This window comes from Plecotus auritus (genome assembly GCF_963455305.1).
Source record: "Plecotus auritus genome assembly, chromosome: 6".
Lineage (NCBI taxonomy): Eukaryota > Metazoa > Chordata > Mammalia > Chiroptera > Vespertilionidae > Plecotus > Plecotus auritus.
The window spans coordinates 96,313,252-96,328,344 of NC_137773.1; the positions used below are offsets into that span (position 1 = coordinate 96,313,252).

The following is a 15,093-nucleotide window of genomic DNA, read 5'->3' on the forward strand; positions in this document are numbered from 1 at the left end:
CCCACCAGATGCCAGAAGCAGTATCCCCGACCCAGTCATGACAACCCCATCCCCAGTGTCATTCCTTCCCTTCCATCCACTTAAAATAACACCCATTGGCATGAAGGCCATGCCCCTGATCTCCGGGCTTGAAGCCCCCTGAGCCAGCATCGTTCCCCTCCTTCCCCTTGCCCCTGTAGCCACAGGCATCTCCCTACATCTCTTGTCAGCCCCTCAGCCTCCACCTCCTCCTCTGGGCCTTCACCCAGCTTTCCCTGCCCTCCTCCTCAGCACTCAGCACTCAGCCCAGGGTCCCCTCTCCTTTGACACCTCCCACAGCGACCTCAGCAGCATCCACCCTTCACACATGCGTCTGGCTGCCCACCCCCAGACTATGCTCTCCTCTCTGTAGAATCCTCAATACTTACCCATGTACCTGGCACAGAGTACAAGTTCAGCCCAGGTTTGGTTTGGGCCCCTAGAAAAGAGCTCTTTGCAACACATTCTCTTGAATTAGGCAGTAAGGAGTGACGCATGTCTCCTCAACACCAGGGATTAGAACAAATCAGACACCAGGTTTTCTAGGAAAAATGAATGCCCTGAGCACTGCTGTTGACTGGCCTCGTCTCTTTATTCCAAAAAGCACGTCTGGATCAGAGAAAGGCAGATCCTCAGGTGCCCATGCCGGCTGTGCTAGGGACGGTTCCAGACCAGCCAGGACCCGCCTGTGTGCCGGACCCTGTCCATATCTGGAATCCCCCAGGACCTTGTCCCACAGTTCCTCTTCCCCTACCGCCTACGGGCTTGGACATCTGGCCACAGGCTCCTGCCCTGATTGCTTGCATCCCGTTTCAGAAAGAGCTGTGCTTTGACGAGGAGCTGGTGCTGCAGCAGCTGCGCTATACGGGCATGCTGGAGACGGTGCGGATCCGGAGATCAGGCTACAGTGCCAAGTACACATTCCAGGTAGGCTGCCACGTGTGGCTGCCCACGACACAGTGCAGGGCCCAGGGACAGCCAGCTCTGCTTCCAGACAGAATGCTGCTCTGGAGCATGAACCCATCAGATGGTGACTTGACGCCAGGGCTTCTCCACCCGGCACCACGGATCATTCTGTCGTAGGAGGGCAGCTTTCCTCAGAAGAGGTGTCTGGGCCCAAGCTAAGCCGTAAAGGATGCAGAAGTGTGAGACCAAGCCAGGAGGAGGGATTTGCACAAGCAGATCCCTGTGTGGCTCTGTCCTTTATCGAGCACCTTCTAACAGCTTTTATACCCAACTCTTTTATTCTGCCCACCAGCAGCAAGAGGGCCTGGTTCCTATTTTCCTGATACAGAAACTGAGGCCCAGGGAAGTGGTAGCCTCAGAGATGGCTCTCTAGGCATTCTCAAAACACAAGAGGTCATTAGTAACCTCACGTTGGTGAAGATCAAATTGCAGAGCAGTTTCTGAGTTGTGGTACCACTGACACATGGGCCTGAGTCGTTCTCTATGGTAGAGCCATCCTGTGCACTGTGGGTGCTGGGCAGCCTCCCTGCCTCCACCCACTCGATACCAGTGGCACACTCACCCCCTGCCCCCAAGTTTGACAACTCAAGATGTCTCTAGACATCACCAAATGTCCCCACGGGTCAGCACAGCCCAGGATGAAAACCCCAGGTTCATTACGCTAGCTGGCACCAGTTGTGAGGTGCTTGAGTAAGCAGTGGCCCCAAAGCCAGAAGTGGCAATACCTGGTCTCTGTTCAGCCTTACCTGCGTGGCTGTGGGGACATGACTTCATCATGGCGAGCCTCTCTTTTCTTACCCACAGAATGGAAGTATTATTTTTCAAACCTTATAAATAGGAAAGGCAAAATTACAGAAAAGGGAGAAAGTGCTAGTATATTTTACTAATGACTGGCTCTTGAAATTTAACATAATTGTTTTCTTTAAAGGCATGTGCCTCCAGTTATGGTCCAGCCCCCTACTGAGCCGTAGACTGAGTCCTCCCTAGGGTGGCCCCATCTCCTGGACACTCCCCCCAACAGTAGCAGCACCGAGCAGGCCCTCCATAGCCACGCACCAACTGATGGAAGGCTCCAGTCCTCTGTGTCTGCTACCAGTTTTCTTACGTTTCAGACGATTTCAGAAACGCCACGATTTTAGCTTCAGTACCATTTACGTCAAACTAAGCTTCGGCTTCGGTAACAGCTTGATGAGGGAACTGCCATCCCTGTTGGTGGCGCTCACTCGGATTCTCCTTTCTCTGCCGAAATCACCCAGGATTTCACAGAGCAGTTCCAGGTGCTGCTGCCCAAGGACGCCCAGCCCTGCAGGGAGGTCATCTCTGCCCTGCTGGAGAAGATGAACGTCGACAAGAGGAGCTACCAGATCGGAAAGACCAAGGTCAGCGTCCACCTCCCCGCCCCCGCCTCCCGTCATACAGGGTCTTTCCACGCCCCTGGGTCATACACTGGGAAATAGGGGCCTCTGCTGAGGCATGATGCCCGGGCATCCTGGAAGACCAAGGGAGCACCATGGGGCTGGGCGCAAGCATCAGGCCTGTTTCCAGTTTGCTCACATGGAGGCGACAGACCATCACAGCATTCCACGGGGTGTTCAAGGGCCAGGCAGCAACCACTGTAGCATCTGACAGGTTTCCTTCACTCGTCTTCCCTCCAGAAACCGTCTCCACCTCTGGATGTATGTTACTTGCTTTTTGTCCAACAGGTGCCAAGGTCACCTCCCTGTCGTGAAAAATCCCTCCTGGGTCCCCAATACATGTGACCCAGCAATTCCAATTCTAGATAGTGACCCAAAAGAACTAAAAACAGGTATTCAAGCAAGTACTTGTACATTTCATAGCAGCATTAGTCACAATCGCCAAAAGGTAGAAACAACCCAAATATCCATGAACTGATGGATGTATGAACAAAATGTTCATCCATGCAGCGGAATATTCCTCAGCCCTGATTCCTTGGAAATCTTAATACTGAGTGACAGAAGCCAGACACAAAAGGCCACATAGTTTGTGATTCTATTTAGACGAAATATCTAGAAGCAGCAAATCCATAAAGACAGAAAGCAGACTAGCAGATGCCAGGGTCTGTGGGAGGAGGAATGGGGAGTGACTGGAGTCACATTTGGAGTGATGAAATGTTCTAGACCAGATAGAGGCGATGGTGCACAGCACTGTGAATGTTCTAAAGGCCACTGAATTTCATGTTACATGAATTGCATCTCAGTACGTTTCAAAAAATACTCCCCTTGGTCAGGTCAGTCAGCACTCACTCTCGAGGTGGCTGTGCAAACCTCCTAGACTCAGGGGTTCTGACCGCTCCTATCCCCACCCCCCACCCCTACCCAGGTTTTCCTGAAGGAGACAGAGCGGCAAGCCTTGCAGGAAACACTGCACCGAGAGGTCGTACGGAAGATCCTGCTCCTGCAGAGCTGGTTCCGGATGGTGCTGGAACGCCGGCACTTCCTACAGATGAGGCGGGCGGCCATTACCATCCAGGTATCGCATAGGCCAAAGGGCCCAGGTGTGGGGCTGGCCAGGCTGGCTCACACCTGCCTCCTGAACACCTGCCCTGCTCTCAGGCCTGCTGGCGGTCCTACCGCGTTCGACGGGCTCTGGAGCGGACACAGGCAGCCATATACCTCCAGGCCACGTGGAGGGGCTACCGGCATCGGGCAGCTTACCGGCGCCAGAGACAGAGCATCATCCGCCTGCAGAGCCTCTGCCGGGGGCACCTGCAGCGCAAGAGGTGAGCAGAACAGGGCCCTCCCCCCCAAGAATGTTCCAGAAGCCAGAAAGCTCACTCACCCTAAAGCTGCCTGAGATACAGGTAGAGCTGTCAGAATATCATTCTGAATGCAGGGAGGCTGGGGAGAGACTGGTGGGACCCAGCCATCTGGACACGCAAATCCCAGAGAGGCATTCTAGAGCTGGTGGGTGGTACTTACGGCAAAGCCCCAAGTCACCATCCACTGCATTTGGTCACCACCAGGGACCCCTGCACCTGCCCACCCCGGCCTGTCAGTGGAGCACCTGGAATCAGGGGGTTCAGGCCACCCTGGACTCCCCTTCTGCCACACCGCACACATGCAGCTTGGGTGTCCACCGGGCCAGGGGCTCCAAAGGAATTCCGGGGTTTCTTAACAGGCCTCTCCCACAATGAAGGTATCCCTGAACTCGCCAGGCAAACCTAGGGCAGGGACGGCCATGAGGACAGGTCCTCCCCCACCCCCTTTCCTAGCTGAGGAGGGTCCACCTTTCCGGAAGCCTCTCTAAGGGCCAGAGGCTGTGCTGGCTGTCCAGCAGGCAAGCAGCATGCGGGTCCCACCAAAGTGTGGCTCGGAGGCCCCCGACAACCTGGGTGGATTCTGGGGGCTGCAAGTACGATAGTTCCTGAACCCACCCCCTTTACTCCTTGCACCAGCTTCCGCCAGATGGTTGCAGAGAAGCAGAAGGCGGAAGAGGAGAGGGAAGCCCAGCAAGCCTCAAGGGAAGAAAATGCTGAGGGTAGGCCCAGCCAAGAACCACCGGAGAACAACGAGCATTTGCCGCTGGAGCCCGAGGTGTGGCTGAGCCACGGGCCCCCTGCGGAGAGCTTCCACCCTGAGGAGAGCCCCAGCCCAGAGATGGTTCCCTCATCCCAGAAAAACCCCCCGGAAAGTCACGAGAAAGTGCCCAGCAGCCGGGAGAAGCGCGAGTCCCGGCGGCAGAGAGGACTGGAGCACGTGGAACTCCAGAACAAGCACATTCAGTCTTGCAAGGACGGGAACGCCCTTAGAGAACCTTTCGAAATGGCCTCCCCCGAGCAGGAGGAGCGCCTTCCCCAAGACAGAAAGGAGAGCAGGGAGGATGAAGCCCTCGCAGACACAGGGGCGGAGGCCGAGAGCCCTGCTCCTGAAAATCAGCCCTGGGGGCCTCCTCCAGCCTTGCCAGCCTGCCATGTGCCCGGGGAAACCCCGCAGGCACCTCAGGACTGCATGGAACGGCCCACCAGCCTGGTTCTGGACAGCGGGGTTGGCATGCCGGCCCCCGTCACCACCCCCGAGAAGCCCCGGGACAAGAGCAAGCCGAGTGGTGGCCCAAGGGCTCAGGACAGGCCTGTGAGCCCCGGAGGCTCCACCCAGATCCAGCGGTACCGTGAACCCGTCTCCGAGCGGCTAGCCAGTGCCGTGGAGCTGTGGCGAGGCAAGAACTTGACGACTACTGGCCCCAGTGCTGTGCTGAGCCAGTCCCTGGACCTTAGCGAGCGGCACCGGGCCACGGGGACCTCCCTCACAGCCACAGAGTAAGCCCCGCACCCTCCTTTGTCCTATCCAGTGGGAAGGCAGGGCAGGGGACTCGCGGCCAAAGGTCTGGCAGCAGGACAAGCCGCACACGACAGTATCTGGGGCCCGCTTGTTCTCTGGGTGGGGACACCCTGTGCACTGGGGTACATGAGCAGCTCCATGTCCAAGAGCTGACACCAGGTGCGTGGGGCCCTGAGGAAGGAGGGGGAGGGGTCTGGCAAGGATGAGGCACCTGCCTGAGGCTGCCTGACAAAACCCAGAACCCTGATTTTCCCATTGAAATAAGCTGTGTTCACTCAGAAAGCGCCTGGCCTCAAGGGACGAAGCCACTCCGGTCAGGGGCCTCACTCCCCACCCCCCACCCTCCGCCCGACCTGGGCCTCAGTTTCCTCATCAGTGAATGGGGGTCACTACACTTCCTCGGGAGCTGTGAGAGGAGCACCTAGCTCTCAGCATGTCCTGCCTGACCCTATACCTAAATATCGGTGACTCCAGTACCAGACCCTTGTCCCAGAGGCCCACTGGGCTGGAGGAAAGAAGAGTGGAGGTGGAGGCGAGCTTCTGTTAGGGCCGCACCTGGGGCTAGCTCGCTCTCCAGTGAGGCCATCCCGTGCACTGCGGGGTACAGAGCAGCATCCCCAGTCTCTACCCACCAGATGCCAATAGAATTACCCTCCAGTAGGAGCTCCAGTGGCGCAATCGGTTAGCACGCGGTACTTATAAGAATTACCCTCCAGTTATAACAACAAAAAATATATCCAAACTCTTTCTTGTCTATAAAAGCCACATTTCTGTGATCTCGCAGGGAGAGGCGCATTTCATTATCCACCAGTGATGTCTCCAAGCTTCTCCCAGCCCAGGCCAAGACTCAGGTAAAGCTTCAGGCTGCAGCTCTGTCCCCTCAGGGTCCAGGCTCACCTCTGCCCCAAAGGACAGCTTAAGAGAGAAGGGGAGCTCACCTGCTTGAGCGTTGACCCATGAATCAAGAGGTTGCTGGTTCAATTCCCGTTTGGGGCACATGCCCGGGTTGCAGGCTCAATCCCCATAGGGGCGTGCAGGAGGCAGCCAATCAATGATTCTCTCTCATCACTGATGTTTCTATCTCTATCCCTCTCCCTTCCTCTCTCTCTAAAAAAAATCAAAAAGAGAGAGCAAGAAGGGGCGTCAGGAGACAGAGCACACAGTGACACTGGGACCCCTTGCTTTCCTCCAGCAAGGCACCGCCTTTGCTCACCTGGCCCCATTCTCTCCCAGCCTCTGTCGGAAAGCGTGGATGGCGAGCCCAGCACGAAGAAGGCGGCCGTCCAGAAGAAGAAGTCGGGCGATGCATCTACCAGCACCGACTCAGGGCTGTCCCCAGGCGCCCAGGCTGACTCTAAGTGAGTGTGGGGTTTGGGGGTGGCTCAGGCCTTCAGTTCTGGAGTAGTCTGGTCTCCTAAACCAACGACAGTTAGGAAACTGAGTCAGGCAGGTACTTGCTCAGTAGCAGTTCTATGACAAGAGGCCCTCATGGAGCCCAGGTCCTGGCAGCATCAGGATGAAACGATTCCACTGAAGCCTAGAGCCAATCTGTGTCACCTTCTCTGGGTCCGGACAGATGGGTTTTCCATCTGGCTTTTTATGGAATCAGAACCAGCTGCCCCATCCCTACCTCCAACACCTCCTGGGTCCTCGGATAGAAAATCTAGGCCAAGGCTTTGTCCCTAGAAGCTCCTGCCCAGGTGCTACGGATGGTTCCATCCCAGAGCAGAGAGGGTGGGCTGTGGAGCAGGAAAGGTGAAGAACAGGCTAGAGTGGGAGGCAGAGGCACCACCAAAGCAAAGAACCACCAATAGAGTGGCTTCAAACAATGGAAATTTTCCCCTCACAGTCCTGGAGGCCAGAATCCAGGTGTCATGGGGCATGCTTCCTGCCTCTTCCGGCTCTAGGGACTCCAGGTGCCCTTGGCTATGGATGCATTCGTTCAATCTCTGCCTCTGTCAACACATGACCTTCTCCTGTGTCATCTCTTTTTCTGTCTCATAAGGATACTTATCCCCACCTGGGTAACCCAGATGACCTCATCTTGAGATCTTTCACTTAGTGTGTTAGTCCATTCCGGTTGCTATAACAAACTACCACAGAATGAGCAGCTTAAACGTCAGGCATAATTCCATTCCCGGGGACTCCACCTTACAATCCACTCACCTCCCAAAGGCCCCACCTCCTAATAACATCACATTGGGGATTAGGCTTCAGCCTATGATTGGTATTTTTGCCAATAATCGAAACTTCATTGAAAAACTGACACCAAAATAGGAGATCACTGTTGTATACTCACAAAATTAAATGTAGTTACATTATCTTGGTAGATTAACTAGAATTACTGAACTGATAAGGTTTTCTGTGATGTAACAAAAATTCAGGAAGTTGTGTGGATCATTAGGGTTGTATTCTTCTAAATGGTCACCCGCCTGCTGTGAGTTAGCCTTTCCTCCTGTCAGCGGCACAACCCTGTTAACAACCTACACAAAGAACCACTGTCTGAGCTTGGCTGGAAACGGGTGATCTTGCCTTGGCCAGTGTGGGTCAGCGCTTATTTTATTTTATTTATTTTTTGTTTTTTGTTTGTTTTTATTTTTCTTTGGAGTCAGTGTTTAGACTATTGGCCCGGGCACCGAAGGGTCACAGGTTCGATTCCCGGCCAAAGGCACATACCTGGGTTACAGGTTCGATCCCTGGCCCTGGTCAGGGCGCATATGAGAGGCAACCAATCAATGTGTCTCTCACATTTCTCTCTCTCTCTCCACCCCCCCCCCTTCCCCCCCGCTCCACCACTCCCTCCCTTCCACTCTCTAAAAATTGAAAAAATATCCTCCGGTGAGGATTAACAAAACAAAGCAAACTATGGTGATCTTGTAGCAACCTGGACATTTTACATACATAAAGTAAGAATTTGGATTTGAGCTAGCAATTTTTTTTTTTTTTAAGTTTTTCCTTTCCTCTTCCAAGGATGGATGTAGTAAGTCTCTAGCCAGAGGCATGTTGATCCTTTCACAAGCCCAGCCTATCACAATCTCTGAGGTGACACCCTGGTGACCAGCACACAAACAGGCGCGTGGCATCAACTTCAGCATATGAATTTGGGGAGACACACACATACAGTCTATAACATGTGGTCACATCTGCAAAGACCCTTCCCCAAATAAGATCATGCTCATAGCCTCTGAGGGTTAGCACTTAGACACAGTTTTGGGGGGCCACTTTTCACCTCCCCACATACCCAGTAGCCACAGTGCACGACTTCATGTTTATTTTTTGTCATTTTTTCCCCGTCATCTTGTACCATAAAATCATGAGGAGGACAGGGAGGTTTTATTTATTTCTTTATATGAATATGGAGTCAGCATCTGATTGGCATCTTGCTTTTTCACCTGACTCCTCCGTCAGTTCACGAAAATTGACCTTATTTTTGGTAGCACCCAATTCCATCAATAAAGAAAAGCAAAGAAAAGGGGTATTTGTCTTTATGGTAAGGTGGCCCTTTCCTTGGCCTTATATCTTTTTTTGTTTCCTGCGGCTTAAACAGAACCCTGACTTTCTCCTTCAGGTCCACATTTAAGAGACTTTTCCTGCATAAGAACAAGGATAAAAAGTACAGCCTGGAGGGCACGGAGGAGACAGAGAGCTTGGTCCCCGGGCACATCGTGCTGGAAGCCGTCACCATGAAGAAGAATCTAGAAGGTTGGTCATCCATCCCCAATGAGGCCTTGGGCACACGCCTCCGGGCTGGTTCCTCCCTTGGAGGCACTTTTCTTGTTGTGGATCAGTTTACAGCAATAGGGGTCCTGGCTCCCTTTGTGACCAGGCCCCGAGAGGCTGACCATCGTCCCCCCCAGAACCCACCCTCACCAGCCACTTCTCCCCAACAGCCCCATCGGGCCACCAGCACCGCCACGCCACAGGCGAGAAGCACACCAAGGAGACAGGAGGCAAAGGGAAGAAAAACCGAAACCTCAAGATTGGCAGGATCACGGTGTCAGAGAAGTGGCGGGAGTCGGTGTTCCGCCAGATCACCAATGCCAACGAGCTCAAGTACCTGGATGAGTTCCTGCTCAACAAGGTAGGCCAGCGCGGGTTCAGGGGGGCACGAGACACCTTAGCGGGCTGGAAACAGGAAGTCCAGGGGCACCGTTCTAACACAGGAAGTGACGTTTCCTGTAAAGCCTGGCCTGGGCTCATACAAGACCACTTGTAACTTATATTCGTCTTGGTCAGCCCAGGTACAGGTGTTCCTCAGTATCTGAGGGAATTGGTTCCAGGGCCCCCGTAGATAGCAAAATGCATGGATGTTCAAGTCCCTTATGTTTTCATGTAGACTACAGCAGGGTGTGCCGACCCGTCACCTCACCCACACGGATTCAGCGTCATGCTCGGCACGTGGCAAATTCAAGTTTTGCTTTTTGGAACTTTCTGGGGTGTTGTGTTTTGTTTTTGTTTACTGAATTGGTTAAATCTACAGATGTGGAACCCATGGGTATGGAGAGCCAACTTTATTTAAATTTCTCTGCAAAATGTCTGTGAGGTCTTTTAGGGGCTGGACACACTGTGCAGAACTGTGTTACAATCCAAAGCATTGAGCCCTAGCCGGTTTGCTCAGTGGATAGAGCATCGGCCTGTAGACTTAAGGGTTCAGGGTTCGATTCCCGGTCAGGGCACATGCCCGGGTTGCAGGCTCCATCCCCAGTGTGGGGCATGCAGGAGGCAGCCGATCCATGATTCTCTCTCATCATTGATGCTTCTATCTCTCTCTCCCTCTCCCTTCCTCTCTGAAATCAATAAAATTATGTATTTTTTTAAAAAGCATCTGATTCTGGGATGAACCTGTCCCAGGGGCCATGGCGAGGGGTTGTAACCTGTGCTGGAATTGTCTCAAGTGCACGCGCACAGGCATGGGGGCTGGGTGCTCAGCAGATGCGTTTTATCCTGCGGTTCCTGCCCAGGATGTTTGAAACCTGCAGTTAGATGACACTTAGATGCTTCATCTGTTGTATTGCAGTGACCTTTGGGGGCAGTTGCCCTTCTTGCTCACATACACAAGGAAACAAACACCAAGATCCGGAATAACCTGGGCAGGACACTATGTCCCACTGGACCTGTCTCTAGGTCCACCATCCTCGCTGTGGCTCGGCCATAGCCCAGCCGTGGCCATGAACTTACTTTGTTTAGAATAAGCTTTCACAAAATGCATTGGGTCTCGTGACTGATACTGATTGGATGCTTACTTGTGCAGCTAAGGTGAATGAGCCATGGCCTCGTGGTGTTCATGGCTCCAGCTGTGGAAAAGCACACAGCAGACAGAACAGGATTTGGGAGCTTCTCAGAGGCACAGCAAGCTGACAGGGACCCTGCAAAGGGTGGATGCATCGGGAAATAATCAGGCTATCGAGCAGCCCTGGTCCTGGAGCGTGTCCAGGGGTCAAGTGCTTGTTTGGCAATTCTGCCTCCAGGGGACACTTTGCAACGTCTGCACATGTTTTTAGTCCTCACAATTGAGGGTGCTACTGGCATTTGGTGTGTAGAGACCAGGAGTCCTTTTCTCTCCATCCGCCCCCCCCCCCCCCCCCCCCCCGCCCCTGCAATCCCCAGTGAGTGATCCAGCCCCAAATGTCAACAGTTTGAACCTGGGCTAAATGGACCGGAGAGACCGAGTTGGCTGGAGAGCCCTAATTTTATCCTGTGAGCCCAGGTTCAGGGAAGGGCTTGGGATGGGCCAGAGTGGTGAGAGACACAGGGTCAGTGGGTCTCTCCTTTCCTCGCCCTCTACAGATAAATGACCTGCGTTCCCAGAAGACACCCATCGAGAGCTTGTTCATCGAGGCCACAGAGAAGTTCAGGAGCAACCTCAAGACCATGTACTCAGTCCCTGTATGTGTGGCCCCAGCCCCAGGGGGGCCCTGACGATCACCCAGCCTTCCCCCAGGATGCACCTTGCCCCCTCCTCACCCCCATCAGTCTGTCCAGGGGAGTCACACCTTCCATCCTTGCAGAACGGGAAGATCCACGTTGGCTATAAGGACCTCATGGAGAACTACCAGATTGTTGTGAGCAACCTGGCGGCCGAGCGCGGCGAGAAGGACCCCAACCTGGTTCTCAACCTCTTCCAGTCCCTGCTGGATGAGTTCACCCGTGGGCACACCAAGAATGATTTTGAGCTGCCCAAGGTTGGTGGTGCCACTCTGAGTGTGGGCAGGGTCCCAGCATGGTGTGGGGGGCCAGCTGGGGAAAGGGTTACCCCAGGGGCCCACACAGACCTGCCTTTGCTCCCTCACAGCAAAGCAAAGCTCAGAAGAAGAAGCGGAAGCAGGAACGTGCTGTAAGTATGAGTGTGCACACGCAAGTGTGTGTGTGTGTGTGTGTGTTTGTGCGCGCGCGCGTGCGCTCGAGCATGTGTTTTCCTGCCCAGTCCTAAAGAAACTAGCTGTGAATGAGTAGCCCCTGGCCCTGAGATGCTGCTCAGCACCCTCCTCGGTCCCCAGGTCCAGCAGCACAATGGGCACGTGTTCGCCAGCTACCAGGTGAGCATCCCGCAGTCATGCGAGCACTGCCTCTCCTACATCTGGCTCATGGACAAGGCCCTGATCTGCAGCGGTGAGTGTCCCAGAACTCCAGCCCCCCACCACCACCACTGTACCCCTGACCTCTCCACCAAACCCCTGATTACCCATTGTAACCCATGGTAACCCCTGACCCTCCACCAAATCTCCAGACTACCCCTGTACCTCCTGACCCCCTCGGTACCCTCTTACCCCTCACAGTGCCCCTAACCCTGCCACCATGTTCCCAACCCCTTGCTGAGCACCAGGGCCTTCCCCCCAAGCCACAGGATGGATCTTTCCAGAACACTGCCCCAGCCACATCTCACCCACTCAACCCCCCGCCAGAGCAGGTCACCCTGTGTCCCAAGCTGCTAGCCCCTCCCCACATGTTCCAGGGGAAGCCAGTCAGTCCCTACCAGCAGACCCTTGGTCAGGTGGACAGGAGGCAACCAAGCATTTGCGTTTTCCTAGAACCAGCCAGGCCTGGCTTTCTTTCCACATAAGGTCTCCTCCTCTCCCTCTGGGCCATGTGTGAGCAGTTCTCCCTCCCCTATCTGCCATAAATACCTCAGCAGTTGTCACTGTGCTGAGATGAGGATGCACCCAGGTGCCACCTACTTTTTATTGTAGCTGATTTCTTCTTTCCATGAATGACATTCCGCTAGTCTGGTGTTGGGTGTGGTTGGGAGAAACCAAAGCAACATCACTCATACCACTATCACAGGCCAGATCCTCAGGGCTACCCCCTGGCAGGACTGAGGCGTAGGCCCCTAAGCCCTGGCTCCTGTCTCCCTGGCCAGGCTGGCTCTGAGGACCAGCAGCTACAAACACCTGCCAACACAGCCCCCTGGCCTGGGAATCAGAGCAGAGATTTGTGTGGTGCAAGTTTAGAATCCAGTTGGCGGGTCCCTGTCCCCCTAGCCATTGGGACAGGCAGCCACGGGAACCTGGGGTCCCTAATGCTTGCCTGTGACCACCCTCCCCCCGCCCTGCCCCACCATGACCTCCTAGTGTGCAAGATGACCTGCCACAAGAAGTGCATGCACAAGATTCAGACCTACTGCTCCTATCCATGTGGGAGGAAGGTGAGCCCATCGCAGCCGGGAGCTCTGCAAAAGAACAGTAGGTTCAGGGCCAGGTGCCCCCAACCAAACACATCCGGTTCTGCCTGAGCCCCTAAGGCAGGGGCCAGGCTTGTGTAGCATCTCAGACCTGGCCCTGCTCTTCCCTTCCCTGGGTGGTGGAGGGAATCCCCCCTCACTGTGCCCACGAGGAAGGCGGGGTCCTGAGCACTGGGCGGAAGCAGGAGCTGGGACTGACTGCTCTCAGAGGACCCTGGGTGCTCCTCATAGGGAGTCCCTGCCCCGTGGCCCTTGATCTGACCTCTGCAGCCCAGCGCACTCAGCAACCTGCAATGGGGAATGAGGGAGAAAGGGATGGCGCCCACAGAGGAGGCCTGAGGGCAGCCAGGGAGGGACAGCTAACCCAGGCTTTGCCCCCACCCCCGGGATTGCAGAGCGAACCGGGTACCGAGCCGGGCCACTTTGGCGTGTGCGTGGACAGCTTAACCAGTGACAAGGCTTCGGTGCCCATCGTACTGGAGAAGCTTCTGGAACATGTGGAGATGCACGGCCTATACACCGAGGGCCTCTACCGCAAGTCAGGTGCCGCCAACCGCACGCGGGAGCTCCGGCAAGCGCTGCAAACAGGTGGGTGCCACGGCAGGTGGGACCTGCGTACAGGCAGGCATTCAGAGCAGGTGGGCAGCAGGAAGGCACCATGCAGGGCTCCTGCCTGCACTGTGCTCACCGGCCCTGCTCACCCTTCCCTCAGACCCCTCGACAGTCAAGCTGGATAACTTCCCCATCCACGCCATCACTGGGGTGCTCAAGCAGTGGCTGAGGGAGCTGCCCGAACCCCTCATGACCTTCGCCCAGTATGGCGACTTCCTCCGAGCTGTGGGTGAGTCCGTGATGGTGGCAAGGGCAGGCAGGTGGTTGATGTCGGGGTCATAGCCCTGAGCATCCTGTGGCCAGCCAGTGAGTCAGGACCACCCAGTCACAGCTGAGAAATCAAGGCCTGGGGTGGGACCGGGACCCATCTGTGGCCCTGCATTCTTTCCCCACACGGCGGAGGCTCTCCTGTCCCCACGGTGTGTTGAGGTGGGGCCCTTGGGGAGATGATACCTTGGCCTTCCTAGAGCTGCCAGAGAAGCAGGAGCAACTGGCCGCCATCTATGCCGTCCTGGAGCACCTGCCGGAAGCCAATCACAACTCCTTGGAGCGGCTCATCTTCCACCTGGTCAAGCAAGTGCCCGCGGCCACTCCCTGTGGGATGGGGGGGTCCCTGCAGGAGCCCCCACTGCCCACTCCCGGGCGAGTGTTCTCTGCTGGTCCTGCACCAGGACGTGGGCCCATGTTGAGGGGTCTGGGGGATCCCCTAGCCACCCCCTCCCTAACTGCCGCTCGCTGCACAGGGTGGCCCTGCTCGAGGACGTGAACCGCATGTCGCCCAGTGCACTGGCCATCATCTTCGCACCCTGCCTCCTGCGCTGCCCTGACAACTCAGACCCGTTGACCAGCATGAAGGACGTCCTTAAGATCACCACGTGAGTGCTAGGCCAGCCCCACCCCCCCTACACACACACTCTGGATGGCCCTGCCAGGGAACCCTCCAAGTTCTTTTGAGGCTGAAGACTATGAAGGAGAGGAAGACCTCACCCCCATCACAGGGTGAGGGACAGACATGCAGTCAATGTACTCACCTCTGGCAGCAGAGAGAACTGGTAGCAAACAGAAGCATTGGTCTCCAGGTTTCTCCTTTCCCCTGAGCCTTCTGCAAAATTCTCCAGAAATTCCTCAAAAGACCCTAGCTGGTTTGGCTCAGTGGATAGAGCGTCGGCCTGAGGACTGAAGGGTCCCAGGTTCAATTCTGATCAAGGGCACATGCCTGGGTTGTGGGCTTGATCCCCAGTAGGGGGCGTGCAGGAGGCAGCCAATCAATAATTCTCATCATTGATGTTTCTAGCTCTCTCTTCCTCTCCCTTCTTCTCTGATATAAATAAAAATATATATTTTTTAAAAAAAAAAAACTTTCCTTTTAAAGTTCCTCAGAAGATCGTCAGACATCAGTCACTAACAGGACATAGTTTAGGTGACTTGAGAAAACAAGAACCTGACACTGTAGGTGGTTTCATGAGGCAAACACACCAAGAAGACCTGACAGTACAGCCCAAGGCCACACTTGTCACAATT

At 55.1% G+C, this 15,093-nt stretch overlaps 1 protein-coding gene across 8 annotated transcripts in view; it reads left to right on the plus strand.

Moving 5' to 3' along the window:
* The window catches only part of MYO9B (myosin IXB), an 86,939-nt gene that overhangs the window by 67,562 nt on the left and 4,284 nt on the right, over positions 1 to 15,093 (plus strand). For all 8 annotated transcript variants that reach the window (XM_080676972.1, XM_080676971.1, XM_080676973.1 and 5 more), the window contains exons 19-36: positions 835 to 945; positions 2,241 to 2,363; positions 3,325 to 3,474; positions 3,558 to 3,724; positions 4,400 to 5,260; positions 6,067 to 6,133; positions 6,516 to 6,640; positions 8,851 to 8,984; positions 9,173 to 9,363; positions 11,070 to 11,168; positions 11,291 to 11,464; positions 11,575 to 11,616; positions 11,780 to 11,891; positions 12,851 to 12,924; positions 13,356 to 13,548; positions 13,673 to 13,801; positions 14,040 to 14,145; positions 14,316 to 14,447. In XM_080676972.1, coding sequence (XP_080533098.1) covers positions 835 to 945; positions 2,241 to 2,363; positions 3,325 to 3,474; positions 3,558 to 3,724; positions 4,400 to 5,260; positions 6,067 to 6,133; positions 6,516 to 6,640; positions 8,851 to 8,984; positions 9,173 to 9,363; positions 11,070 to 11,168; positions 11,291 to 11,464; positions 11,575 to 11,616; positions 11,780 to 11,891; positions 12,851 to 12,924; positions 13,356 to 13,548; positions 13,673 to 13,801; positions 14,040 to 14,145; positions 14,316 to 14,447 — 2,990 coding nt within the window. The remainder of the gene's footprint in view (positions 1 to 834; positions 946 to 2,240; positions 2,364 to 3,324; positions 3,475 to 3,557; positions 3,725 to 4,399; positions 5,261 to 6,066; positions 6,134 to 6,515; positions 6,641 to 8,850; positions 8,985 to 9,172; positions 9,364 to 11,069; positions 11,169 to 11,290; positions 11,465 to 11,574; positions 11,617 to 11,779; positions 11,892 to 12,850; positions 12,925 to 13,355; positions 13,549 to 13,672; positions 13,802 to 14,039; positions 14,146 to 14,315; positions 14,448 to 15,093) is intronic.